General features: G+C 52.8%; 1 protein-coding gene across 1 annotated transcript in view; it reads left to right on the plus strand.

Annotated features, from left to right (window-relative positions):
* Nucleotides 1-27521, plus strand: part of MED27 (mediator complex subunit 27) — a 99054-nt gene that overhangs the window by 39528 nt on the left and 32005 nt on the right. Inside the window, exons 3-4 of the mRNA XM_068155965.1 lie at nucleotides 979-1109; nucleotides 26158-26251. Of these exons, the coding sequence (XP_068012066.1) occupies nucleotides 979-1109; nucleotides 26158-26251 (225 nt within the window). The remainder of the gene's footprint in view (nucleotides 1-978; nucleotides 1110-26157; nucleotides 26252-27521) is intronic.

Genomic DNA, 27521 nt, shown 5'->3' on the forward strand with positions numbered 1-27521 from the left:
TTCAGTTCAGACCCAGCACTTGAGCTGCTCTGCAACCTGCTAGCAGTGGGACTGAGCTCCAAGTCTTGCAGGTTCCTGTGGTGTCCTTCATAAACTTGTCTGAAGACTGTAAGAAAAAGTTAGAGGAGAGAGCTGCTGAATGTCAGTCTTGCTGCACTGCTCCAGGGATGTGCTCCCAGGGCTTTTCTGTGCAGGGGGAAGGAAGTTGTCTGTGGATGGTTTGTGGTCTCTGCTTTCAGAAGGAAAGCTGAGTGTGAGTTGTAGAAAGCTGCCTTGTCCAGTGAAAGGGCTGCAGTGCTGCCTCCTTTCTTCTTCCAGAAGGAAGAGTGCTTCATCCCTTGAGGGAAGAAGCAGGCTGAACATTTCCAAGCAAGCCTGAGATTCAGGGGAGTCAGGACTCGAGGGGAAGGCTTTGACACCTCACCTCACTTGCCCTGTAGCATCATTTCCTTGTAATTCCTATTTCACAGCAGCCTTTTTCAATGTGCTTTTGTTGGCATCATCTTGCATCCAAGCCACTGACAGGGAGCACCATGCCAGCTCACCTGGGAGTGAGTCCTGGTGGGCAGCAAGTTCTCCATGGCACAGCAGTGGGCCCTCCTGGCCAGCAAGGCCAATGCTGTCCTGGGGTGCAGCAAGAAAAGTGTGGCCAGCAGGTCTAGGCAGGTTCTCCTCCCCCTCTACTCTGCCCTGGTGAGACCACAGCTGGAATACTGGATCCAGTTTTGGGCTCCCCAGTTCAAGAGGGACAGGGATCTGCCAGAGAGAGTCCAACAGAGGCTAAGAGGGTGGTGAAGGGACTTGAACACCTCTGCTGTGAGGAGAGGCTGAGAGCCCTGGGGCTGTTTGGCCTGGAGAGGAGAAGGCTGAGAGGGGATCTGATCAATGTCTATCAATATCTGGGGGGTGGGTGTCAGGAGGAAGGTGCCAGGCTCTTTGTGGTGGTCATGTTTTCACCTCTCTGCCTTTCCCCCCCAGCTGCAGTACCACGCCGGGCTGGCGTCCGGCCTCCTGAACCAGCAGTCCCTGAAGCGCTCGGCCAACCAGATGGGGGTGTCTGCCAAGCGCAGGCCCAAGGCCCAGCCCACCACCCTGGTCCTGCCTCCTCAGTAAGTCATGGAATCTTCTCAAGAGCTTGCATGGGGGAGGATTTCTTTTTCAACTCCTGATTTTTAATGACTGAGTCCTTTGCATCATCACAATAGCAGCTTTGTGCTTGCCTCGTGGATCTGTGTGAGGTGGGCTGCAGAGCCTCCCCTGTGGGCACAGGCTGTGGGAGCTGGGGCTGCTCAGCCTGGAGAAGAGAAGGCTCCAGGGAGACCTCAGAGCAGCCTTCCAGTAGCTGAAGGGGCTGCAGGAGAGCTGGGAAGGGACTTTTTACAAGGGCTTGGAGTGACAGGAGGAGGAGCAATGGATTGAAGCTGGAAGAGGAGCGATTGAGACTGGAGATGGGGAAGAAATTCTTTGCAGTTTGGGTGGGGAGGGAGACACTGGAACAGGTTGCCCAGGGAGGCTGTGGCTGCCTCCTCCTTGGAGCTGTTCAAAGCCAGGCTGGATGAGGCCTTGAGCAAGCTGGGCTGGTGGGAGGTGTCCCTGCCCATGGCAGGAGGGTTGGGACTGGCTGAGCTTTAAGGTCCTTTCCAACCCATGGTGTGAATGTATGAGCCGTGCTCCTGGGCTGGATGGGCTGCCACGTGGAAACACAATTGTGTTTCTTCTCTTTATGGAGGCACTGTGAGACCAGAAATGTGGCAAGGGTTCATCTTTGCAGCAGCTCCTAAGTGTTTACCACAGGAGATTGTCATTGAGGAGTGATGCTGCCCTGATCGCTGTGACGTGAAGCCTCAAGCAGGACTTTTCTGAAGGTCCTAAAAGGCTGAAGCCAAAAAGTCTTTGGTGTGAGAGCTTTCTGGACAAGTGTCTGCTCAGAGTCCATCTGTTCACCATCTGTTAATTCTGCATTGGACCTAAACCTCTTTTACAGGTGACAAGCAATTATGAGGACACTTAGAAACTGTTTGAGGACACAGAGTATCAACACTTCAGGCACTCGGTGTGCTGGTGCCAAAACCACACAGAGATGTCCACAACCCAGCTTATAAATTACTAAAAGTGCTTTAAAATATTTAGCCACCTATAAGAAAATGATTATTCTGGAGAAAATGGTGTGCTAAGCAATTATTCAGGGCACTGAGCAGCCTTGGAGCTTTGGGAAGTGCCTCCCAGGACAAGTCACTGATGGACAAACACTGCTGCTGAGAACTGTGCTCTTGTGATAGTAACTGCCCTGAGTGCCCAGCCCTGCACTGCTGAGCCCTCACCTGGGCTGCTGCATCCAGCCAGAGGAGCCTCAACACAAGAGAGACATGGCCCTGGTGGTACAGGTCCAGAGGAGGCTAGGAAGGTGATCAGAGTGCTGGAGCATCTCTGTGAGGACAGGCTGAGAGAGCTGGGGCTGTTCAGCCTGGAGAGGAGAAGGGAGACTGCAGAGCAGCCTCCCAGCACCTGAAGGGGCTACAGGAGGGACTTTTGATAAGGGCTTGGTGTGATAGGGTGAGAGGCAATGGATTGAAGCTGGAGCAAGGGAGATTTAGGTTGGCTGTCTGGAGCAAGCTCTTCATGGTAAGAGTGGTGAAGTACTGGAGCAGGTTGCCCAGGGACGTGCTTGAGGCCCCAGCCTTGGAGACATTCAACATCAGACTCGGTGTGGCTCTGGGCAACCTGCTCTGGCTGGAGGTGTCCCTGCTGGCTGCAGGAGACTTGGACAAGATGACCTTTGAGGCTCCCTTCCAATGGGATGCAGGCTGTGAATCTGAAGTTTAGAGCATCTTCCTTGCATGAAATGGGGTGGGGGAGGAAAGTGAGTCACCAGGGAGAGCTTTCCCCTTGTCTATTAACTTTACAGAGCTGCTACGTCAACAACCCATAAAGAGTTCTATTGCTTCACCAATACAGCAAACAAGCAGGAGGGCTTTGAGGGGCAGCTCTAGCAGAACCAGGGCCTTGACAGCCAGTGGTGTTCCTCTGACAGCTGGGAAGGAGCAGGGGTGCACTGTGACAGACTGGCTAATGAGATTCCTTCCTTGGCTGGGCTGTCAGGTTTGTCCAGAGCTTGGCATGGACATCCCCAGGAAGGCTCTAAACCAGGCTGCTGTGCTCCCAGTTGTCACAGACTGGTAGGGGTTCTTGTGCTGTGGTCTCTGGGACAGCAGCAGCAATTCTGAATCAAAAAGGTGTTTTTCAGGAGGAAGGTCTCTGCCCTAAGCATCACTGCCAGAACATTCCCAGCCCCTCTCTTTGCTTTATCTGAGGGCTTCTGAGGGTGCTGAACAGTTCTGAAGGCCTGGTGGTGAGTTTTGCTTTCCAGAATTGGTTTTCACTGGCTGAAATTGCAGAAAGGAATCCAAGATTGATCAGTGTCTCATTTCTAGCCAAGTGTAGCTGTATGAGAAGATGACTAACTGCTGGCTGCTCTGTCCCTCCTTCTGCCTGCTATTAACAAGCCATCTCCCTGTACTTGCTAATAGATGCGTTCCCTCACATGCTTCTCATCTGGCTGCTGGCTCCTTCCTTCTGTTAAAGAATCTCAAAGCAGTGTTTGCTGAAGTGCTGAGAGCTGTCAGCTCCTTCCAAGTGAGTAGGGAAGCACAGGCATCCAACCTCCTGAAAACCAGGAGGCCTTCAGCTGCTTTGCAAATCAATACGTGCAGGAAATGATGGCTCCTCACTTCCCCTCCGTTAATCAAAATGAAAGTTAATTAAGGACTGGCAGTGCTGCTCAGGAGCAGGAGGACAGGCTGAGGGAGCTGGGGGTGTGCAGAATGGAGAGGAGAAGACTCAGGGGCACCTCAGAGCTGCCTGCCAGGACCCGAAGGGATGCTGCAGGAAGGCTGCAGAGGAACTTTTGCTGAGGGTGTCTGGAGCCAGGCCAAGGGGGAATGGTTCGAAGCTGAGGCAGAGCAGGGTTAGAGTGGAGCTGAGGAAGAAGTTCTTCAGCAGGAGGGTGGGGAGATTCTGGCACAGGCTGCCCAGGGAAGCTGTGGAGTCCACATCCCTGGAGGTGTTGAAGAAACTTGTGGCCATGGCAGCTGGGGACATAGCTCAGTGGCCATGGTGGTGCTGGGTTGCTGGTTGGACTGGGTGACCTTAGAGAGCTTTCCCAGCCCCAACAACTCTGTGAGTCTGTGAACTCTGAGCTCTGCTTTGGGGCCTCCAGTTAGAAGTACTGAGGAGCAGGAGAGCCAAGTGTGTGGCTGGCTTCCATTTTTGAGAGGAGTCCTCAGAAGTTTTTGTGCACTCCTCCAATTGTTCTCTCCCCTGCCTGGCAAAGCTGCCTTAAGTATCAATATTCATTAAATACCACCCAGATGATAATGTAATAAAGCAATAATCCTCAGGCCCACAGCTCTGCTCCTCTCCAGAAGAGCTGAGGTTGAGGATGTAATTAAAAATTAAAACTCTGTTTGCATTCTGGAAGATGGAGATGTCTTCTCTGGCCATGGTGGGGAATTGTATTAATAAGGAGGAGATCAGTTGCCAATAACTTTCAATACTGGGAGCTCATCTCATATCCCTGCTCACGTTTCAGGTGCTCCTGCTTGTTCCTTGAGCTTGACTTTAGCAAGGCAAAGCAAGAGGAACTGTTGCTGGAAGAACATGTTGCTGAAATCTGGCAGCCTTTTTGCTCCACAAATTAATCCTTTGTTTTAATATGAAGGGGGGGAAAAAAGATTGGGGGGGTGGGGGGGAGATGAATTAGTTCTTGGTGTTGTAAGACAATCATTTACAGCAGTGCCTTTAATTACTCAGCAGCCCTGGGGGGGAAGGTTCATGGTGGTGTTTGGTTTCTCCTCACATCACTGGGCTGGGTTGGGTTTATCTGCAGCCTGAATGGATGAGCAGCTGTGCTGCAGATGTTTAGCAAGGCTCTGTCAGTGGCAGCTGTGGTGTGTTGCCCTCCAGTGAGACTCCATGGATCCCAGCCCTGTCTCTATCCATTTCAGAGCTTGTGTGAGCATCTTGCAGGGTCTCTTTGCTGGGCTCTAAACCTGGCTGGCTGGGCCCAAAGAGGTGTGATTGATGAAGGGAGCTCAGTGCAACTGGTGGCTGGTCACAAGCAGTTTCCCCCCAGGCCTGGTACTGGGGCCTGTTTAACATCTTTGGGAGTGATTTGGATGGGGAGATGGAGGGCACCATCAGCAGAGGTGCAGAGGACACTAAGTTGAGCATCAGTGTTGATCTGCTCAAGGGGAGGAAGGCTTTGCAGAGACATCTGGACTGGCTCAATCAATGGGCTGAGGTTTAAGGAGATCAAGGGCTGGCTTCTGCCCTTTGGTCACAACCATCCCAAGCAACACCCCAGGCTTGGGGCAGAGTGGCTGGAAAGCTGCAGAATCCCTTCCCTGCCTGCTGCCCATGCAGGGGATGGCTTGCTCTGCCTTCCTCAAGGGTGTTCCAAAGCAGCACCCAGAGGGCATGTGGAGTAGGGAGGATTTTTAGGGCTATCATGAACCTGTTCAAAGTGTCACCTCCAGGACTGCTTCAGAGAACAGCAGCATCCTCAGTGAGTGTTCCAAAGCATGTAGAATATAATGGAGAGTAACAAGCAAACAGGAAGGCTTTGTTTTGACAGCTCTGGTACAGGCAGGGAAGTGCTGAGGAATTCAGATCATAATGAGTTGCAGCAGCTCTTGAAGGGGAAGGTTTCAGGTTATTTTAAGGCACAGCCATCTTTTGGTTTATTTGGGCTTTCTGTTTTCTTCTTCAGGTTTCCCTTCTGCCTCCCAAGCAGAGATGACAACATTTGCTTTTAGGCAAGTTGTGCAGCAACAAGTCTGGCAGGTCAGAGAGGTTCTCCTGCCCCTCTGCTCTGCCCTGGTCAGGCCACATCTGGACTATTGTGTCCAGTTCTGGGCCCTCAGTTCGAGAAGGACCTCAGGGAAGTGCTTGAGAGAGTCCAGCCCAGAGCCCCAGAGCTGCTGCAGCAGTGGAACATCTCCCTGGGAGCACAGGCTGAGGGAGCTGGGAGCAGAGCAGCCTGAGAGGTGTGCTCTTATTGCTGTTGATGTGCAGGGCAGTGTGGGGAGGTTGGAGCCAGGCTCTGCTCAGGGATGGCCAAGGACAGCACAAGGGGCACTGGGTGCCAGCTGGAGCAGAGGAGGTGCCACAGGAACAGAAGGGAAAACTTTGTCCCTGTGAGGGTGACAGAGGCCTGGAGCAGGCTGCCCAGAGAGGCTGTGGAGTCTCCTGCTCTGGAGCCATTCCAAACCCACCTGGATGTGCTCTGGGTGACCCTGCTCTGGCAGGGGGATTGGACTGGCTGATCTCTGGAGGTCCTTTCCAACCTCTAACATTCTGTGCTTTAGTTTGTGGACCTTGGGTACTTCTCAGTTCCGTACCACAGAGTAGCTACTCTGTGCTAAAGCAGCAGCCTGGATCCTTGTCTCCTGTCCTTCTCTGCATAGGAATTTCTTCTCCTGTTAATGAATATCATCAGGAACATTTGGGTTCAGTCAGAATCTCTCCTTTGGCCAATCTGTGCTGCTCAATGCCTGCTGGGTTTTTGTAATTACTTTGTAAGGAGGGAAAAAAAACAACACCAAAAGGGGAAAAAAACCCAAGCCCCAAACCTGCAGCTGGAGAGGACTTAATGGAATGAAATGAAATCCAGCATGGAGCTACAGCCAAAGGAAAGCATTGATCTGGGCTAACAAAACACAGGGTGATTACAGAACCCCCTGCTGTCAGAGGTAGCAACATATTAGGAGATTAGATGAAGATTAAAATGTTTGAAAGAATCCTGGTTTCAAAGCTGCAGAGGACAGCCAAGGTGGGGGCTCAGAGCTGAGTGCCCAAGCAGCACCAGACCCAAGGAGGGCAGGCACTGCACAAAAACCAACCCCAAACCAGAGCAAAAGCCAAACAAGTTCCACCCAAAGTCATGCTGTGCCCAGGGAGGGGGGAGCTGCAGTCTTGCATCTTGAACAGGCCTTCTGCTGTTGGATCCTACAAGCTCAGAATGGCTCAGGTGGGAAGGGCCCTCAGAGGTTGTCTGCTCCAAGCTCCCTGCCATGGGCAGGGACACCTCTCAACTAGCCCAGGTTGCTCAAAGCCTCATCCAGCCTGGCCTTGAGCAGCACCAGGGGGGAGCATCCACAGCCTCCCTGGGCAGCCTGGGCCAGAGTCTCAGCTCCCTCCTACTGAAGCACAACTTCCTCAGCTCCAGTCTAACCCTGTTGTGCCTCAGCCCCAAACCATTCCCCCTTGGCCTGTCTCTAGACACCCTCAGGAGAAGTCTCTCTGCAGCCTTCCTGCAGGACCCCTGCAGGTGCTGGCAGGCAGCTCTGAGGTCCCCCTGGAGCCTTCTCTTCTCCAGGCTGAACACCCCCAGCTCCCTCAGCCTGTCTTCAGAACAGAGCTGCTGCAGCCCTTGGATCATCTTTGTGGCCTGCTCTGGCCTCTCTCCAGCAGCTCTGTGTCCTAATGCTGGGGCCACCAGGACTGTCCCAAGGCTGGTTTAATACTGCAGCCTTAAACCCCTCCCTCTAACAGCACAGCTAAAAAGCCCAGAGGAGTCTGAAGCAGTCATGGCCCAACCTCAGCTTCAGCACAACCTTTGATATCATTATTAAGCTCATACAAATTTCCCCTCTTACCTGGCTTGTTCTCTGCTGTCTAATTAGTCCAACCAGGGGTCGTTTGTGTTCCTTTTTGTTTTGGGAGGGGGACCCTCAGAAGCAGGCAGTGAGAGCAGTGTGCAGGCTTTAATTACACATGAAAGGCTCTTCCCCCTTAACTTTGTGTTTTCCTGAGAGCAGAGGGATTCCCTAGGGTGCCACATCAGTGCTGTGCTCCAAGTGCTGCCAGGGCCTCTTCTGTGGAACAGCAGCTAATTAATAGCCACCTCGTAATGGCAGGGCTCTCACACAAACATCACCTTTAAGGCAAGCATACATCAAGGAAGGCTGAAGTGTGCCCTTTGCCTGCAGTCCCCCCTGGCAGCCAGGCTCAGCACCCTGCTCTGCAGCTGGGAGCATTCCAGAAGATGCAGGTGAAGGCCAGGATGTGGCCCCATGGGGCTTCAGCAGGGAGTGTGGCAGCTGCTGTGCAGCCAGGGAGATGGCAATGGTCTCCAGTGCCTCTACTCAGCCACCCAGGGCTGCACACCATGCTCAGAGCATTTGCAGGGTGAGTTAGGGGAATCCAGCAGCACAGTGTCAACAGCAGTGGGGTCCAGGCCTCTTGGGGCAAGCAGCTTGAAGGCAGCTGTGGTCACAGAGGTGTTCACCACAGCTGAGCTAAGGCTCCCAGGGCACTGCTAAGTGAAGCTCTGCACGTGGTGAAACCTTCATTGCATGCAGTCCTCTTCCACAGTGGCTGCTTGGGGGATCTCCTGAGAAGGGGGTGGATAAACCAGGCCTTGCCCTCCCTCTTCACATGCACTGGGAAGTTTTACTACACAATTAATGCTTCTCTCAGGAGCTTCCTAGGGAGGATCTCCTCCCCCTCTGCTCTATCCTGGTGAGGCCACATCTGGAATAGTGTCCAGTTCAAGAGGGACAGGGACTTGCTGGAGAGGGTACAGCAAAGGGCTGCAAAGATGTTGAGGGGACTGGAACACCTCTGTGATGAGGAAAGACTGAGAGAATGGAGGCTGTTCAGCCAGCAGAGGAGAAACCTGATCAGTGCTGATCAATACTTCAAGGGTGGGTGGCAGGAGGATGGGACCAGGCTTTGTCCATGGGTGCCTAGTGACAGGGCAAGGGGTAATGGGCCCAAATTTGAACACAGGAAGTTCCATCTAAGCATGAGGAGAAACTTCTTTGCTGTGAGGGTGCTGGAGCCCTGGAGCAGGCTGCTCAGGGAGGTTGTGGAGTCTCCTTCTCCAGAGAGATCCCAAACCCACCTGGATGTGTTGCTGTGTGACCTCCTCTAGGTGACCCTTCCTTGGCAGGGGGCATGGACTCCATGATCTGCAGAGGTCCCTTCCAACCCCTACCACTCTGTGAAGGCCTGTGAGGAGCACCACAGGGTGGCCCTGCCCCAGCACTGCCTTGAGCTGCTGTGCTCAGCACCCCTCGAGCCGCCGGGGCGTGGAGTTTGGGAGGGACACCAGCTGCCCTTCCTGACTGGCAAGGGCATGGAGCAGAACTGCTTTGCTCTGCTTGCTTTCCTTGCTGTTAAAAATAACTGTTATGACTTTTTAATTTCACTTCAGGGCATTCTCTGGGTGTTCAGGTGTTTGTGAGGATGGGTTCAACCACAAGAAGCTTGGGTAGCACATTCCAGCTGATGGCTTCATGGTTTTCCTCTCAGCAGCTACCAGGCCCTAGAATTGTACTTTCTAATGGAGAGTGAAATAACAAATCATGTCATTACCTAAAGTGATTGGAAGATTTGGTCCTGAGTGGAATTCTTTTGCTAGTCCCCTTTCCCCAGCTGCCAGAGGGGAAAAACAAATGCAAGGCAACCCTAGGAAGCTTCACTGGGTGAAGGGACTTTGGCTTTGTCCCTCCAGAGATGCTGCTCTGCTACTCTTTTCAGCCCTGATGGTCTCACTTTGCAAGTTAAATCTTCTTCCCTTTTCTCACTGTTGGTTTGATCTCCTGATGGGTAAGGTGCAAGGACTAAACCACTGTGGGCAAGGAATCACAGAAGTGCTTGGAAGCACTTAAAGAGGTTCACAGATTGCAGTGGGTTGGAAGGGACCCTCAAAGGTCATCTTGTCCATCCCCCCCCTGCAGTCAGCAGGGATATCTCCAGCTAGAGCAGGTCCACATCAAGTCTGACCTTGAATGTCTCCAGGGATGAGGCCTCAACCACATCCCTGGGCAGCCTGTTCCAGTATTTCACTGCCCTCACTGTGCAGAACTTCCTTATGATGTCCAACCCAGATCTCCCCTGTTCCAGCTTCAAACCATTGCCTCTCATCCTATCCCCACAGGCCCTTCTGAGCAGCCCCTGCCCAGCCTGCCTCTGTTTCAGGGCCATTGGCTGCTTTGCTGAGTTGCTCTGTGCCTTGGTTTCCCCACATGAGCTGTAGGAGTGGCACCACCTGGGCGCCATGCAGGGGTGTGAGTGGGGCTGGAGTAGTACTTGACCAAAGCTGGGCTGAGAGGGGGCTTGAACTGTGAGGCAGAGGCTTTGATCTGTGGGCAGAGGCTTGGCTTTTGGCTTTTGTTATCAGCTGTTCAAGCCCAGGTCATTTGGTAGCCCATTCAAAGCCCAGGAGTGTCCGGGTGTGAGGAAGGAGTGACCTTCTGATCCCTCTGTGCAGCACCTAATAGGAAGTTCTCTAACAGCCCTCTGCCAGCCTTCAGTCTGCTAAATGGGTGGTGATGCATTATTCTGTCTGCTTCGTGTTCTTGCCTTGAGGTGATCGCTTCAGCAATGGAAGACAAAGTGCAGACACATGAAATAATTACCCAGCAAGCCTGGCTGGAGCCTGTCAGCCTGTGTCAAGCTCCCCACACTGCCTGGATCTCTGCATTTCTGGAGCTGTTGTTGCATTCAGTGTGTGGTGGTAAAATCAGATCTGCTCCAAAGGTGGCAAAGGCAAATCCTACCCCACTGTGTTGGTGTGTTTTAACTCAGGAGTTGAGCTGTGTGTCCAAAATAGCACCAGGGAAGTGAGAGCCCCTCAAGCCAAACAGCAGACTTTGCTGCTTCCCTGTTTCAGAGCTTGCTTTCATTTTGGCTTTTGCAGTTTGACAGTTGCTCAGCAAGGAGGATGTTGTGCTCATGACAGATTTGTAAGAGCCTTGCAGCCAGGGCTCAGCCAAGAGCCTTTGGTGAAGGGCTGGATGGCAAATCAAACCTGGGGGGAAATGTGGGGTTCCTCAGCTTACATGGGAGACTCAGAGCTGGAAAGCTCATGGCTGTGCCTAGGAGTGCTTTCAGTACCAGCCAGGCTTGAGCACTGCTTTTGGTAATGTTCATCTGGGCTTCAGTTTTAAATGGAAGGGAAGGAAAGAGGAGGTGAAGCTGCTTGGCCATGGGCTGCTGAGGTGGTAGCAGGGAGCTCATTGATTTGCAGGGGGAGGCCATAATTCCTGCCTGGCAAGCATGGGTTGGGTGTTTCAGGTGCTGAGATGTGACCTGCTCAATCAAAACTGAGTACAGAAATTGAAGCTTGAGGAGGGCAGGTTGAGACTGGGGATTAGGAAGAAATCCTTCAGAGGGAGGGTGGGGAGGCACTGGCACAGGCTGCCCAGGGAGGCTGTGGCTGCCTCAAGGCCAGGCTGGATGAGGCCTTGAGCAACCTGAGTCTAGTTGAGAGGTGTCCCTGCCCGTGGTGGGGAGGTTGGAGATGATCTCTGAGGTCCCTTCCACCCTGAGCCCTTCTGGGAGCCTATGATTGTTTGGTTTAAATCTCAGCTGTGCCTCAAGAGCCATTTGGATGTCGATGCTTCCTTGTTCCTCCCTCCTTTGGAAGCTGCTCTTCATTTAGACAGGAGCTGACTCCAGCAAGGTGGTTGTCCAGCTGGTAGGTGATGAGCACATCTCCTGCTGTCAAACCTGAGGGATTCCTGAGGAAGGGACAGGGGCTTCTTGACATGCCAGAGCAGCGGTGGCTCTTGGGTGGCCCTTGGCAAGGGAGCCTGGTGAGAGCCAAGGCCAGGCAGGGGTTTACCATAGCATTGTGCTGGGAAAATGAGAATGTGTTTTTGGTGCACAGATAGCAACTTCAACACCACAGACAGAAAATCAATTACCATTTTTTGCTGGGGAAGCTGAAACATTATCTGCTGCTGCTAATTCCTGTTTGTTGCTCCACAACTGCTGCCTCCCCTCTTGCTTTTCTATGAAGCCAGCAGTGAAGACAGAAATCCTCAAGCCTGAGTGCTGTGAGCTCCTCCTTCCTCTCCTGCTGTGCAGAGCAGAGCCATGGTTGAATCATCTCTCTCTCTGCATGGTTGTCTTTAAGGCATTTCATTTTTGTCCCTTAGGCATCATCCTCCACCAGCAAACTCTGCTGCAAGTGGAGCACTGTTTGCTTTTGCTGTTAATCACTTGGCTAAAGGTCAGCATACACCAGAGCTCAAAGAGCTGCATTTTGCACATCTCTTGGGTACCTTCTGCTTTGCCCAGGGGGTTGGGCTCTGATCTCCAGGGGTCCCTTCCAACCCCTACCATTCTGGGATTGTGCTGAAGTTCTGCTCCATACCTCTTCAAGTGCTTGTGTAAAGCAGCTCCCCAGAGAAGCTGGCTGCTGGGGGATCTTTACTTTTAAGGTGCCTTCAAATCTTTATCTGTTAGCATGTTCTGGTTGGTTAGGCTGGAGAATTCCAAGGGAGAGTTTTCTCTCTCATAGATCTGTCCAAAGGGTTTACTCCCTTTGCTTTCACATCATGGAACCATAGAATGGCTCAGGTTGGAAGGGACCTCAGAGATCACCTCCAGCCTCCCCACCATGGGCTGGAAGGTGTCCAGAGAAGGGCAACAAAGCTGGGGAGGGGTCTGGAGCACAGCCCTGGGAGGAGAGGCTGAGGGAGCTGGGGTTGCTTCACCTGGAGAAGAGGAGGCTCAGGGGAGACCTTCTTGCTGTCTATAACTCCCTGAAGGCAGGTTGTAGCCAGGTGGGAGTTGGTCTCTTCTCCCAGGCAACCACAACAAGAGGACACAGTCCAAGCTGTGCCAGGGGAGGTTCAGGGTGGAGGTAAGGAAGAAATTCTTTATAGAAAGAGTAGTTGGCCCTTGGGATGTGCTGCCCAGGGAGGTGGTGGAGTCACCATCACTGGAGGTGCTTAGGAAGAGACTGGATGGGGTGCTTGGTGCCATGGTTGAGTTGATCAGATGGTGTTGGATGATAGGTTGGACTCAATGATCTCAAAGGTCTCTTCCAACCTGGTTTATTCTATTCTACATCTCAACCAGACTCAGCTGCTCAAGGCCTCACCCAACCTGTCCTTGAATACCCCCAGGCAGGAGGCAGCCACAGCCTCCCTGGGCAGCCTGGGCCAGAGTCTCGCCACTCTTCTACTGAAGAACTTCTTCCTCAGCTCCAGTCTAACCCTGCTCTTCCTCAGCTTCAAACCATTCCTCCTTGGCCTGGCTCTAGACACCCTGGGGTGAAGTCCCTCTGCAGCCTTCTTTAGGTACTGGAAGGCAGCTGGGCTCCCGTGGGGCTCCTGTGGGGCTCCTGTGGGTGGGGAGGCTTTCTGCTGGAGGCAGTGCCAGCTGAGCTGTGGTGCTCAGGAGAATGAAATGGTTAAAGAGAAGCTGACTACAGGAACATTTCAGTGCAGTGAGGAGGGAGTGCCAAGTGAGCAGGAACGTTGAGCTGCTTTGAAACAGCTGCAGCTTCAGTGATGTTTGGCAGTGTGACTGCAGGCCAAGCCTTTGAGGTGAGAAAAACCATTTGGTAGCATTTTATCTGTTTCTGCAGGGCACCAGCTTCAACTGGTGGGCTCTCAGGAGCTGCATGTCAGCTAATTAATCATTAATTTGCTGTCATGTTACTGGGTGAACTGGTATCCTGGTAGCAGCATGAACTGCAGCTGATGGTTGCCTGATGATGGCAGGAGCTGGGACAGCCCTGGCCCTCCTGGTTGAGTTCAGCTTTCCCCTGGCTGCTGGTGGAAAAATCTTTGATGTGAGGTTGCTGGGAGTGAGAGCTCTGCCTGCTAATACAGGGGGTTTGCAGCTCCCTGTGTTCACAGAGCTGAGTCTCTTCTCTTCTTTATACAGGATGAGTTCTCCATGGGACAGCAGAGAGCCAGTGGTGTCCTGGGGTGCAGTGAGGAAAGTGTGGCCAGCAGGTCTGGGGAGCTTCTCCTCCCCATCTGATTCTGTGGTGCTGAAACCACAGCTGGAATACTGGGTCCAGATTTGAGCTCCCCAGTTCAAGAGAGGCAGGGATCTGCCAGAGAGAGTCCAGCAGAGGCTGAGAGGATGGTGGAGGGACTGGAACTGTCCTGTGGGGAAAGGCTGAGAGCCCTGGGGCTGTTTGGTCTGGAGAGGAGGCTGAGAGATGATCTGGTCAATGTCTGTGAGTATCTGGGGGGTGGGTGTCAGGAGGAAGGTGCCAGGCTCTTTGTGGTGGTGCCCAGTGATAGGACAAGGAGCAGTGGGTAGAAGCTGGAACCCAGCAGGTTCCACCTCAGCATGAGGAGAAACTTCTTTGGTGTGAGGCTGCTGGAGCCTGGAGCAGGCTGCCCAGGGAGATTGTGGAGTCTCCTGCTCTGGAGGCTTTCAAGACTCACCTGGATGTGTTCCTGGGTGACCCTTCCTGCATGATCCTGCTCTGGCAGGGGGTTGGACTCAGCCCCACCATTCCATCCCCCTGTGATCTGCTGCTCAGGTGTTCTGATACCAAACCCTCCTGCAGCTTTTGCTCTGTGATGAAGCAGGGATGGTTTTAATTGGCTGGGGGGGGTTGTTCATGCTATCATCAGACCTTTTCCTACAGCAACACAGAGCTCTCTGGTGTGTGTGTATGTTGTGGGGGGGGAATACTTCAGAGGATTTGCCCAGAGAGCTTTTAATCAAAACCTGATTGCCCTCTTCCACAAGGAGGCTTTGAGCACAGGCAGTGTAACTCCAGGGTGTCAGCAGCCATCTGAAGGCAAATAGAAACAGCAAGTTTAAAACAAACCCCCCCATCCCAAAGTAACCTTGCTTTAAAATGCAGCCTGGTTGCTCTCCCTCTCTCAGCTGCTGCCTGTGTGCAGGGAGTGTCTTTAGGCCCTGTAAAAGTCTAATTAAATCTTCCCCTGGCAGTGGTTCAGAGCTGACCCTGGCTCCCCCGAGCAGCTTATTAGAATAATGAAGCACCCCCTGCTGAGAGGCACCGGCGCTGACAGACAGCCCAGCCACTGCCTCAGCAGCCTGGGCTGTCTTCAGAGGCTGCAGAGGAAGGATCATTCATTGTCCTTTCTGGAGCAGAGCTGCGGAGATGCCAGCTGACAGAGCCCAGCTTGTCGCCCCCGACCCTCTGCGGCCCAGGGCTGCTGCTGTCGCTCACTCGCAGGGCACTGCGCAGCTGCTCTTCTGCCTTTGCTCTCATCCAGCCTGGCCTTCAGCACCCCCAGGGAGGGAGGAGGCAGCCACAGCCTCCCTGGGCAGCCTGTGCCACAGTCTCACCACCCTCCTGCTGAAGAACCTCTCCCTAAGCTCCAGCCTAACCCTGCTCTGCCTCAGCTCCAAACCGTTCCCCCTTGGCCTGGCTCTAGAAACCTTCAGGGAAAGTCCCTCTGCAGCCTTCCTGGATGACAATGACCCCAGGACATTCCACCTCAACAGGAGGAGAAAGCTTTTCCCTGTGAGGGTGCTGGAGCCCCTGGAGCAGGCTGCCCAGAGAAGTTGTGGATCCTCCTTCTCTGGAGACTTTCAGACCCCACCTGGATGTGTTCCAGGCCCTGGAAGGCAGCAGGGAAGCTCTGCAGGTGAAGTGGAGCAGGTACAGGAATCCACTTGTGAACAGAGCTCTCTCTGCTTGCCCTGGAGCTTGCTTGGCTCTAGCCCAGCTTTCAGCCCTTTTGAAGCACTTGAAGCTCTCTGCCTGTTCCTCACAGTGGAGGAGCACAGGCAGAGCAGAGACTCCAGCCCCTGTGACCACAAAGGCTGTGTGATCTCTGCTGTGCCTGCAGACTGCTCCTTGTGTGCCAGGGGAAAGAGCAAATTGAGGGGGAAGCTGATTGCAGGGGTGGGAAAGGGGCCAGAGAGGAGCAGGGAGTTTCTGCAGGTGCTCTGCTGAGCTGGCTGCACTGGGGTTGGCAAGCCCAAGAGTGACTGCAACCAGAAGCCTCTCCTTTCACCAGCTCTGGTGTTTGAAAAGAACTCTTTTTGGCCTTTTTTTTCTTCCCCCCCTGGAGAATTTGCTGAAGGCAATGAGCTCTCCTCCCCCACGCTGACTTGCAGTGGAAGCCACGCAATTAATTTCCATGAGCCCTATAAAAAAAGCCCCTCTGAGCCTAAGGAACAGCTTGTCAGGCTGAAGGAGGAGTGGTGGAAGTGGATTTCAGAGAAAAATCAGAATTTGAAGGACTTTTCTCTCTCGAAAGTGCCTGCACTGGGAGAGCCTTGGCTTCACCCATGCCCAAGTGCTGTGCTGTGCGATTCTGGTACCGGAGTGGGAAGATGACCTTGGAGGAGGCTTTTGCTAAACCTCTGGGTTTCTAGGAGTGATTTTTCCTCTCTGTTGTACCACAGGCAGGTTGAAATCCTTGGTCAGAGCATAATCCTGAAGGGAAGAAGTCAAGGCTAAGCATGCAGTTCCTTCAAGGAGCAGGTGATCCCAGGAGATGGAATGGGGGTGAGGAGGAAGTTTGTGTGCTGCACTGCACCCAGCTGGAACCTTCCTCACAGTAGCTCAGCTCTTCTCTTTCTTCACCTTTAATTCCCTCTTAATTACAGAAGAACAAATTGATCTTAAGTGTCTTCAAAGGCTGCTGTCAAGTACCCTCAGTACCCTTAGAAGCTGTGCTGTGAGGACTTGTCTGCTTTTGCCACAGTGGATTGTTTTAACAAAGCAGCAGGGCTTGAAGTGGCTGCTTCAAGTCTGTTGATGAAGCCCAAGGTCTGAGTCTCTTTCCTGTGTTTCTCAGTAGTAGGATGAGGCAGAATGGGTACAAGCTAGAGCACAGGAGGTTCAACCTCAGGAGGAGAAACTTCTTTGGTGTGAGGCTGCTGGAGGCCTGGAGCAGGCTGCCAGAGAGGTTGTGGAGTGGGCTCTGGGCATCCTGGCTGTGGAGTGAGCTCTGGGCATCCTGGCTGTGGAGTGAGCTCTGGGCATCCTGGCTGTGGAGTGAGCTCTGGGCATCCTGGCTGTGGAGTGGGCTCTGGGCATCCTGGCTATGGAGTGAGCTCTGGGCATCCTAGTTGAGGATGCTTACTGTAGAGGGGGTTGGACTAGATGACCTTTGAAGGTCCATTCCAACCCAAACCATTCTATGATTCTGTGATTTTTCTTCTCTGGAGACTTCCAAAAGCCACCTGGCTGTGTTCCTGTGTGACCTGCCCTGGGTGATCCTGCCCTGGCAGGGGTGGGGGGTGGGCTGCATTATCCCTGGAGGTCCCTTCCAGCCCCTAACATTCCTTGCTTCTGTGATACTTCCTACTCCTACACATTGCAGCATCTTGTTCTCATTCTAAGGGAAGGAACCAGAAATTGTCACTGTGAGGACCTGAGTGAAATGACAGAGGCCATGTTTTCCATGCCTTTATGTCTGTGATGGGTTCTTTGTTGTTTTTGTGCTGCTTTTTTTCCCTTCTTGCTAATTTGTCCTTCAGATACTTCTGAGCATCCCTAGATAAAAGGTGTCAGCACGTTGCAAGCCTGAGAAATCCCCTTGGAAAATCCACCAGGAGGCTGCTGCAGACTCTGAGGTGATGGGCAGTACTGGGTCCTGCTGACCTGATACAGACAAAACCTGTCTGACCAGATGCCCTGCTCTCCTGCTCTGGCTTTAGCCAGCCTCCAGAGGAGGTTATCCTTAACCCTCCTTCCCTCCCAGCCTCTGGAATCCCTGCTGCCTTCGCTCTGCTCTGGGACTCGATGTGCCTAACAAACAAGCACTAAGATCTCTCCCTTCCAGCAGTGCTTGTCATATGGTCACAGTGTATGAAAAGGTCTAACTGTGCACAACCTGCTGTGCTTCCTCCTCATCAATCTCTCCACCCAAAGGTGAAATCTCCCTGCTTGGGAGAGCTGCGGAATACAGAGCAGGTATCGTGCATCAGCTGTTGCTTTTCATCAAGGAGCTAAGTACTGTAATTTCTGCTCTGTTGAGGGAGAAATAAAGCACAAAGAAAGTAAGTGAGAAGACTTTGCTATTGAAGTCATCCTTCAATAGCAGAGCTGAAAATAACAAGTTCTAAACCCTGAAGTGTAGCTGGCGGAGGCTGGATGAGGAGCGGCAGCCTGCGGGGCCGGGCGGCGTCAGGCCACACAACTGCTGCCCCTCTGCAGCAGCCACCTTGGCTTTGTTTGGGAACCCAGCTGGGCAGGTGGGCTAAGGACCAGCCCAGCATCATGTGGAGGCCTCAGCTTACTGCATTCTGTGGAGCCCTTTAGTCAGAGCACCGTCTGGTGTTTACTGCAGGGCGCAGTTTGATCCCTGTCCCTCGCTGCAGGGCTGGCTGCTGAGCGCAGCAGAGGTGGTTTCACCTGGCACTGCAGAGCCAGGCAGCCTCAGGTGAACTCTGCTGAGCCATGGCTGGTGGAGGGGATGGGAGTCATCCCTCTGAGCTGCCTGGAGCTTGTGCAAGCAGCTGCTGGTGCGATGCAGCAAGCAGAGTGTGGCCAGCAGCTTCTCCTGCCCCTCTGCTCTGCCCCAGTGAGACCACACCTGCAGTACTGTGTCCAGTTCTGGGCTCCCAGTTCAAGAGGGACAGGGAGCTGCTGGAGAGAGCCCAGTGGAGGCAGTAAAGATGCTGAAGGGACTAGGAGATCTGTGTGATGAGGAAAGGCTGACAGCCCTGGGGCTGTTGAGCCTGGAGAAGAGAAGGCTGAGAGGGCATCTGATCAATGTCTGTAACTCTCTGAGAGGTAGGTGTCAAGGAGAAGGGACCAGGCTCTTTGAGGTGTGACAGGACTAGGGGCAGTGGGTACAAACTGGAGCTCAGGAAGTTCGACCTCAACAGGAGGAGAAACTTCTTTGGTGTGAGGCTGCTGGAGCCCTGACTCAGGCTGCCCAGGGAGTCTTCTTCTCTGGGGGCTTTCAAGGCCCACCTGGCTGTATTCCTGTCTGACCCTGCTCTGGAGGGGGATTAGACTCAATCTCTGGAGTCCCTTCCAGCCTTTACCATTCTGTGATTGGAGGATTTGTTAGAAATTGTTCTGGTTTATTTTTGGGAGGCCAGCTGGATCTCTCAGCCTCAGTTTCTGCTGAGGACTTTGGGTCCAGCCCTGTTGTGTGTGTTCAAATGCAGGCCAACAGGTGGGAGACACATTGTGTGACAAGTTAGGAGCAATTCAAGACCCATCTCTGTAGATCAAACAGATGTCATCACTCTCATTCTCATCCAGGCCCCTGAAGATTGCTGTTGTTAGCATTTGTTGTTGGGCTGTGGAGCCAACATCTCCTTTCAAGTAGCAGGACAGACAATGCCTCTGTGCTCTGAAGTGTTGCTTCTGAAATCCCTGACTGCAGAGCTGGGGGGGCTGCTTTCCCTCTCGAGCTGCTGTATAAAGGAGTTAATGTTTTCCGTGTAGTACAGACTGCTTACAGGCTCAGGCAAGATCCTGGTGATGACTGCAAAGTAGATGCCTGCTTTTGTTACCCAGCTTTCACACATTCTAATGTCCATATTCCTCTCTTGATTGCTGCTGTGAATTAGAATCATGAAATGGCTCAGGTTGGAAGGGACCTCAGAGCTCATCTGCTCCAACCTCCCCTGCCATGGGCAGGGACACCTCTCCACTAGCCCAGGTTGCTCAAGGCCTCATCCAACCTGGCCTTGAACAGCCCCAGGCAGGAGGCAGCCACAGCCTCCCTGGGCAGCCTGGGCCAGAGCCTCAGCTCCCTCCTGCTGAACAACTTCTTCCCCAGCTCCAGTCTGACCCTGCTCTGCCTCAGCTCCAAACCATTCCCTCTTGGCCTGTCTCTGGACACCCTCAGGAGAAGTCTCTCTGCAGCCTTCCTGCAGGATCCCTTCAGGTACTGGCAGGCAGCTCCGAGGTCCCTCCCAGAGTCCTTTCTTCTCCAGGCTTAGAATCAGAGACTGTTAGGGGCTGGAAAGGACCTCCAGAGATCCAGTCCAACCCTGTGCCAGGACAGGATCACCCAGAGCAGGTCACAGAGGAACAAATCAGGTGAGTCTTGAAAGCCTCCAGAAAAGGAGACTCCACAACCTCTCTGGGCAGCCTGCTCCAGGGCTCTGTCACCCTCACCCCAAAGAAGTTTCTCCTCATGCTGAGGTTGAAGCTTCTGTGTTCCAGTTTGTATCCCTTGTCCTACCACAGGGCACCACCACAAAGAGCCTGGCACCTTCATCCTGGCAGCCACCCCTCAGATACTTACAGCTATTGCTCAGATCCCCTCTCAGCCTTCTCCTCTCCAGAGCAAAGGGCCCCGGGGCTCTCAGCCTTTCCTTATCACACAGATGTTGCAGCCCCTTCAGCATCCTCCTAGCCCTCCACTGGACTCTCCCCAGTATACTCCTGTCCCTCTTGAACTGGGGAGCCCAGAACTAAAGGCATTTTGAAGAGTGTTCCACAGGAGCACAACCAAGACACTGAAGTGAGGTTGGGACTTGGGCTGCAAGGGCTCCCTCTGCAATTCCAACTTCTCCATAGCAGAAGTTAAGCTGTTTGAGGTGGTGCCCTGGAACTGGGTGTTGTGAACAGATGTCTTCTTTCTCTCTGTCTTCACAAAGCAGGGTGAGAACATGTGTGTGTGCAGAGTGCTTTCAAGAGGTGTGCTTATTTAATGTAAATGTGCAGCTGTCTGGAGCTGGTTTGAGTCAGGGGCAGGTTTGCATTTCATCAGCCTTCAGCATGAGAACCTGCCTGCATGTGGAGCTTTGCTGGCAGCTCCTCTCTTTCAGGACCTGCCTGGCAGGTTTACACCACACCACCTAGCAGTGAAGCACTGAAGGAGTCAGAACTGTGTGTCTTGTATGAACCCCCCCCCAACCATCCAGTAGCAGCACCACATTTCCCCCTTCTAACCCAGCACTTTATTGCTGGAATGGAATGACCCCAGCAGACATTAATCCTGGCCCATGATGCATGGGCCCAGCAGGGATTGTGCTGGCACACAGACAACTGACTCATGAAACCACTTTAGATTTAAATTAATACATTTTTCTTCTCTTTTTTTTCCCCTTCATGCCCAAAGCCAGCTCAGTTGTGTGCTCCAGCTCCTCCAGCACAGCAGAGCTGAGGGGGCTGGCTGCTGCAGCGTGCAGGAGGGGATGTGTCACTGCCTTGTGTCACTGCCTTATGTCACTATTGGTGCTGAAGACTGCAAATTTGTTGAATCACAGCCTGAGGTTTCTAAAATGTCTTTGTAAATCCAGCCCCTCAAACACTCTGCCTTGGCTTCTAGGGAACTGGCCAAACCCATTCCACATGAATCCTTCAGTGCTGCAGCAGGTTTGGCCTTTTGTGAGTGAGAAGTGCAGATGGTGAAGTGTTTGATCCAGCTCTCTGTGCATATGCTTTTGAAGCAGACCACCCTGTGTTTATGTGTAAACACTTTGAGACTATTTGGGCACAGAACTTAATCTTTTGCATCCACTCAATAATCAAATGCAGCTCCTCTGTGACCAAAATAACATCCCCAGCACGGCTGGAAGCAGGCTGAACTTGCAGGAGAAGCTGCAAACCTGCCTTGCCTCGGGTTTGGTGAGACCCCACCTGCAGCACTGCCTCCAGCTTTGGGGGCCCTGGCATAGGAAGGACCTGGAGCTGCTGGAGAGGGTCCAGAGGAGGTCACAAAGGTGATCTGAGGGCTGGAGAGCCTCTCAGGACAGGCTGAAAGAGTTGGGGCTGTTCAGCCTGGAGAAGAGAAGGCTCCAGGGAAAACTTAGAGCAGCCTTCCAGTACCTGAAGGGGCTCCAGGAGAGCTGGGGAGGGACTTGTGACAATGGCTTGGAGTGACAGGGTGAGAGGGAATGGATGGAAGCTTGAGGAGGGAAGATTTAGACTGGAGATTAGGAGGAAATTCTTGGCAGTGAGGGTGGTGAGACACTGGAGCAGGTTGCCCAGGGAGGTTGTGGAGTTACCCTGAAGGTGTTCAAAACCCATGTGGCCATGGCACCTTGGGCCATGGTTCAGTGGCCATGGTGGTGCTGGGCTGATGGTTGGACTCTGATCCTGGAGCAGGAGATGATGTTGTTGCTTTCTGTGTGGTGAATAAAGATTCCACAGCAGGAAGGGAGGCACTGAAGGAGCAGCAGAGACCAAGTTAGGGCACAGATGAGTAGGGATGGGTAGATGAGAAGGAAATGAGAGGAGCCAGGAGGAGCCTGGCTGTAGTCTTCCACCAACAGAAACTTGGAGTTTGGGTGAGCAGAGAGAGGGAACTGCTGAAGCAGATTGCTCAGGAAGGACAAGAGGACAGTGTAAACAACTGGGAGAGAAGACAGCCTGGCAAAGGAGCTTAGAGCTGGAGGAGAAGTTGGTCAAAACAAGCAAAAGACTTTAGTGCTGGGGGCAGAAAATGAACATGTTGGTAGAGATGGGAGAGAAGGACAGAGCAGAACAGGAGCCTGGATTAACAATGGGGAAAAAACCAACAGCACAACCTGTGGAATGTGGGGAAGGAGGCAGAGCCTCCCAGGATCAGTGTCCAGATGTCCTGGATTGTGCCAGCTGGCCCACCTAGGCTTGAAGTCTCTCTCTCAGCGTGAGGGTTGTCAGATTTCTTCTCAGGCTCTTCATTGCCCACCCAAGCAGGAAGGGGCATCTCACACAGGCTGGCAGAGGTCACCATTTTTAATCACTGTTGTTAATTGATGCTTCTGAAAAGCTTTCTATCAACCTGCATGTGCTACCTGCAGAGCCTTGCTCAGCAGGTAGCTGAATCAAATTAAAACTTTAATTCATTGATTCATGAATCACAGCAGAGCTGGGGCTGCCTCAGCTGCTCTGAACTGGAGCATTTCACTGGTCAGGTGGCCTGAAAACAGAGATTTCACAAGGAAGTGAAATAGAAGTGTGAGAGGTTGTGGAATCCTCCTCTCTGGGGACATTCAAGGCCCACCTGGATGTGTTCCTGGGTGACCCTGCCCTGGGTGCTGCTGCTCTGGCAGGGGGGTTGGACTGGGTGATCTCCAGAGGTCCCTTCCAACCCCTAATATTCTGTGATCTGGGAGCCAGTAATTAGAGTGCTAGGAAGTGAGAGGAGGTGTGGAGAGTTTCCCTACTGCTCTCCACAATGTCCTGAATCCAGGTTCAAGAGACTTGGAGAGTTTTTCCTCACCTCTCAGTGGTGTTTCCCACTGACTGTCTAGGAGGGGTCATGCTCTTGTGTATTTTTTCCCTCTCTCTGCCCAGGAAAATCTTTCTTGCCGAAGCCCTCCTCAGATAATTAATGCCTGCATTTCTGCCCTTTTAATTGTTGTATTGAGTGGTGGAAATGAACAGCATGCAGCTTGAGCACTCTGTGAGATGAATGCTCCTGAAGTCTTGTTGAAGCTGTTAAACATCACCTCACATTGGATTGCTGGATCTGGTCCAGGGAAAAGAAAGAGGTGGGGGGGAAAGGGAGAGAGGTCACACTAGAGAAGGAAGCCATCTGTCCAGTGTGGAGCTGCAGGGCATTCCTGCTGAATGCCTTTGCTAGCTGAGTGGGGTCTGGGGGCTTTTGCATGAGTCAGAGGGATGCTACAGGACCATTTATCTGCAGAGATGGCTCCTGAGTGCTCTCTGCCTTGTCAGCCTGCTGCTTGAGTACAAAACTTCGCAGTTAGCATTCACAGAGTCACAGAATGCACTGGGTTGGAAGGGAGCCTCAAAGGGCATCTTGTCCAACCCCCCTGCAGTCAGCAGGGACATCTCCAACTGGATCAGGCTGCCCAGGGCCACAGCAAGTCTGACCTTGAATGTCTCTGGGCCAGAGCCTCAACCACATCCCTGAGCAGCCTGTACCAGTGTCTCACCCTCACTGTGCAGAGCTTCCTCCTGATGTCCAACCTGCTCTACCCTGCTCCAGTTTCAAACCATTGCTCCTTGTCCTATCCCCACAGGCCCTTCTGAGCAGCTTCTCCCCAGCCTTCCTCTAGGTCCCCTTCAGATACTGGAATGCAGCTCTGAGGTCTCCCTGGAGCCTTCACTTCTGAAGGATGAGCAGCTCCAACTCTTTCAGCCTGGCTTCATGGCAGCCCTCTGATCTTCTTGGTGGCCTCCTCTGGACCCTCTCCAGCAGGTCCATGTCTCTCTGGGGTGGGATGCCCCAGAGCTGGATGCCGTGCTCCAGGTGGGGTCTCAGCAGAGCAGAGCAAAGGGGCAGAATCCCCTCTCTTGGCCTGCTGGCCACACTCCTCTGGATGCAGCCCATCAACCAGTACCCCCAAGACTCTTTCTCCAGAGCTGCTCTCAACCCCCTCTGCCCCCAGCCTGGATTTGTGCCGGGAGGACGGAGAAGCCTCAGGGCGACGGTTTGTCTAGACGCTCTTCAGCCCTTTGCAGGTGGAACAATGCCTGCTTTAGGACAAGGAGGAGAAGCTACCTCCATACAATTTCAGCTTGTCTTGAATTCTGAGAATTCCATGGCTTTTTCCTTTTAAGCCATGCCAAATGTTTGAGCAAATCTATTTCCATTTGCCTTTCCCCCGCCTCGCCTTGCTTCGCCGGCGTTTGTAAATGCTGCTCCCGAGCTGCAGCCTTTGTAAGTAGGAGAAGACTGAGATGTGGTAAGAATGTCAGGATGGGGGGGGGGGGGGAGTTAGAAGTGCTTATTGGCGAAGTAAAATTAGCCTTTTCTCCATCCTTAAGTGCTGTGCTTAGCTGAGGTGGATGGAGTAAAAGGTTCTGTAACTAAAATAGGAGCTCTGGTAGCTTCGAGCTGGAAGCGGTGGGGCAGGGATGTGTCGGCTGTGCCTCTGCTCATTCTGGCACTAAATGACTGCTGTTGGGGGCTGGCAAAGTAAGTTCCAGACAGCAGCTTTCTCTGACCCTCTTTCCAGACAGCCTCAGGAGTGCACTTTGGCTTGTCTTGATCATATGTTCCTCAGTTTTCTCTGCAGTCATCACCAGTTACACTTCTACATTACTTTGCAGCGTCTGATTTATCATCCCCGTCCCTTCACAAGATGTTTTACCAGATGTCCTCTCTGAAGGACATATCTACAGAAGAATTCTGCTCTAGATTAGGTTGTTTGTCATTTGATGGTTGAGGCTGCCATGTAGTTGGGCTAATTGAGTAATAATATATTCATCTTTGAAGGATCCTTCTGTTCTGATGAGTCCTCAGGACACCCTGGTGCCTGCCTGCGGGAAGGCGAAGGGGCACAACAATGATAAGCACAGCAGTGCTCTTCTGTCACACTGCTCTTGGGTTCTCTCTGACATCTTCTTGACTGAAGAAGAGAAGTGAGGGTGGGGAGATGCTGGAACAGGTTGCCCAGGGAGGTTGTGGCTGCCTCCTCCCTGGAGCTGTCCAAGGCCAGGTTGGATGAGGCTGTGAGCAGGCTGATGGAGGGGAAGGTGTCCCCTGCCCGTACCAGAGGGCTGGAACTGGATGATCTTTCAGGTCCCTTCCAACCCAAACCATTCTCTGGATCTATAAAAAGCTCTGAGCCTTCCCACAGGAAAACCTCCTGGTTCCTCAGGAGTTTAGTTTGCATTCTGTTCTTTTGTCAGCTGCCCTGTGAAGAGTGATACCAAATTCACTGTGTGAGGAGAACCTTCTTGACTGGAGTTTTCTTTCTGATCATTTTTAATCCTTTGGATGAGTGGGAAGAGAGATCATCCAGTGCCAGCTCCCCTCCCATGGGCAGGGACACCTCCCACCAGGCCAGGTTGCTCATCCAGCCCAGTCCTAAACACCTCCAGGGGTGAAGTGTCCATAACTTCCTGGGCAACCTGTTCCAGTGTCTCACCACCCTCATAGTAAAGAACTTCTTCCAAGCTAAGCCTGCCCTGGATGATGGAGGCTGAGTGGCAGTGGCTGTCACCCTCATGCTCCATCTCCTGGTGATGGCAGTCTGGGTCTTGGATGGGTCTGTTGCAGTCATGCATTAAGAAGAGTGTGAGCAGCAGGTTGAGTGAGGTTCTCCACCCACTCTGTCTGCCCTGGGGAGGCCACATCTGGAGGATTGGGTCTGCTTCTGATCTCCCTACCTGGAGAGACAGGAAAGTACCAGAGTCCAGCAGAGGCTACAAAGGTGATGAGGGGACTGGAGACTTTGATAAATCCTCTGCCTGTTTAGCTCCTCAAAAAGAGAGTCAGGAGCTGCCATCCCAGGGATTCCTGTGCTGGAAGAGTCATTTTGATGATGTATCCTTCAGGCTCCTGAGGGGCAGGCAGGACTTGGGGGCTGGCAGATTGGGACCCTAAATGGAGTGAGTGTTTGGAGGGCAGTTCAGTTTCGAAGCATCTTGCAGAGGCTTTGGTGTGCTTCCTCTCCCTGAGGACTTTTTGCACTGTGCCTGCATTCATGCTTTGAAGAACATGCAGGTGGCCAAGGGGTTTGGTTCAGGAGAGTGCTGTGGAGAGTGTGCCCAGGAGCCTGGCTGCTAACCCTGCTGTCTGCTGCCGTCGGCAGGTACGTGGATGACGTGATCAGTCGCATCGACAGGATGTTCCCTGAGATGTCCATCCAGCTCTCCAGGCCCAATGGGACCTCAGCAATGCTGCTGGTGAGTTGCCTCATCTAACCCCCTGCAGGGGGAGTTCCCAACTGGCTGAGTTACCATTCCTGAAAGGCTGCTTGGTAATGATGAGGTTTTAAACAACCTCAGCACAGCAGCGTAGGATTCACAGAGTCCCAGGAAGGGTTGGCTTGGAAGGGACCTTAAAGGTACCTGGTTCTGACCCCCTGCCATGGGCCCAAGTTGCTCAGGGTTGGCCCTGAACACCTCCAGGGAGGGGAGCATCCACAGCCTCCCTGGGCAGCCTGTGCCAGTGTCTCCCCACCCTCACTCTAAACAATGTCTTCCTGATCTCCAGTCTAAATCTTCCCCCCTGCAGCTTCAATCCATTGCCTCTCATCCTGTCACCACAAGCCCTTGGCAAAAGTCCCTCCCCAGCTTTCCTGTAGGCCCCTTTCAGGTGCTGGATTTTTCCTTTCTCATAGAATCATCATAGAATGGTCTGGGCTGAAAGTGACCTCCAAAGGTCATCTAGTCCAACCCCCTCTGCACTCAGCAGGGACACCCCCAGCTAGATCAGGTTTTGAAGAGGTTAACTGAGTCAGAGGTTCAAGTAGACAGCCAGCATTGAAGCATTTAATCTGCAGTGGTTGGGTTCACCAAGGGGAACACTGAATTCCAGAAAAGAATTGAATTAATCAGTGCAGACTTTGGGAGTTCTAAGCCTTGGAGGTTGTTGCCTTCCCTCTTAAGCTGACTTTGGTGTTTAGAAACTGTTTTGCTGTAGTAAAATGTTTGGGGTTCACTCCCTTTGCTTTTAAACCCTTTCCATTCCCTTAGAGCTCTTCTTTGGGCCTTCCACTTCTGGTGGCTTTTTGGGGTCAGAAACCAGCTGATGCTTTTCAGTCTTCAGGCCCAGCTGGGGAAGGAGATGGATGTGACTGGTAAGAGATTAGGTGGAGTGAAGGGTGGTGGCTGTAGAAGCCCCTTCTACAAGCAGCAGTGATTCAGTCAGCTCCATGTTGCTGTTGCTCTCCAAAGCAAGGGCATGCTTGCTGCAGGCCCATGGTCCTGTGCTGAAGCAGTGCTGTGCACATTTCCCTTGGATCAGAGATCAAAAAGCTTGTTTTTGAAGTATTTCTGTACGTGCCTGTGTGATGGGTTTAGCATTTCTTCTCCCAGGCAGGTTTTCCTTCTTTCCCATCTGTCTCAGTTGATGTTGCCAATATGGCACTTTCCATCTGGCCCTGACTGCTATGAAAGCTTTTGCTGTTTTCAGCCCCAGATCATTCAGTGCAAGGTGCTGCAGGATGGGCAG

Source organism: Melanerpes formicivorus, unplaced genomic scaffold (genome assembly GCF_026170545.1).
Source record: "Melanerpes formicivorus ecotype bairdi unplaced genomic scaffold, bMelFor1.0.p_v2 SCAF_33, whole genome shotgun sequence".
Taxonomy (NCBI): domain Eukaryota; kingdom Metazoa; phylum Chordata; class Aves; order Piciformes; family Picidae; genus Melanerpes; species Melanerpes formicivorus.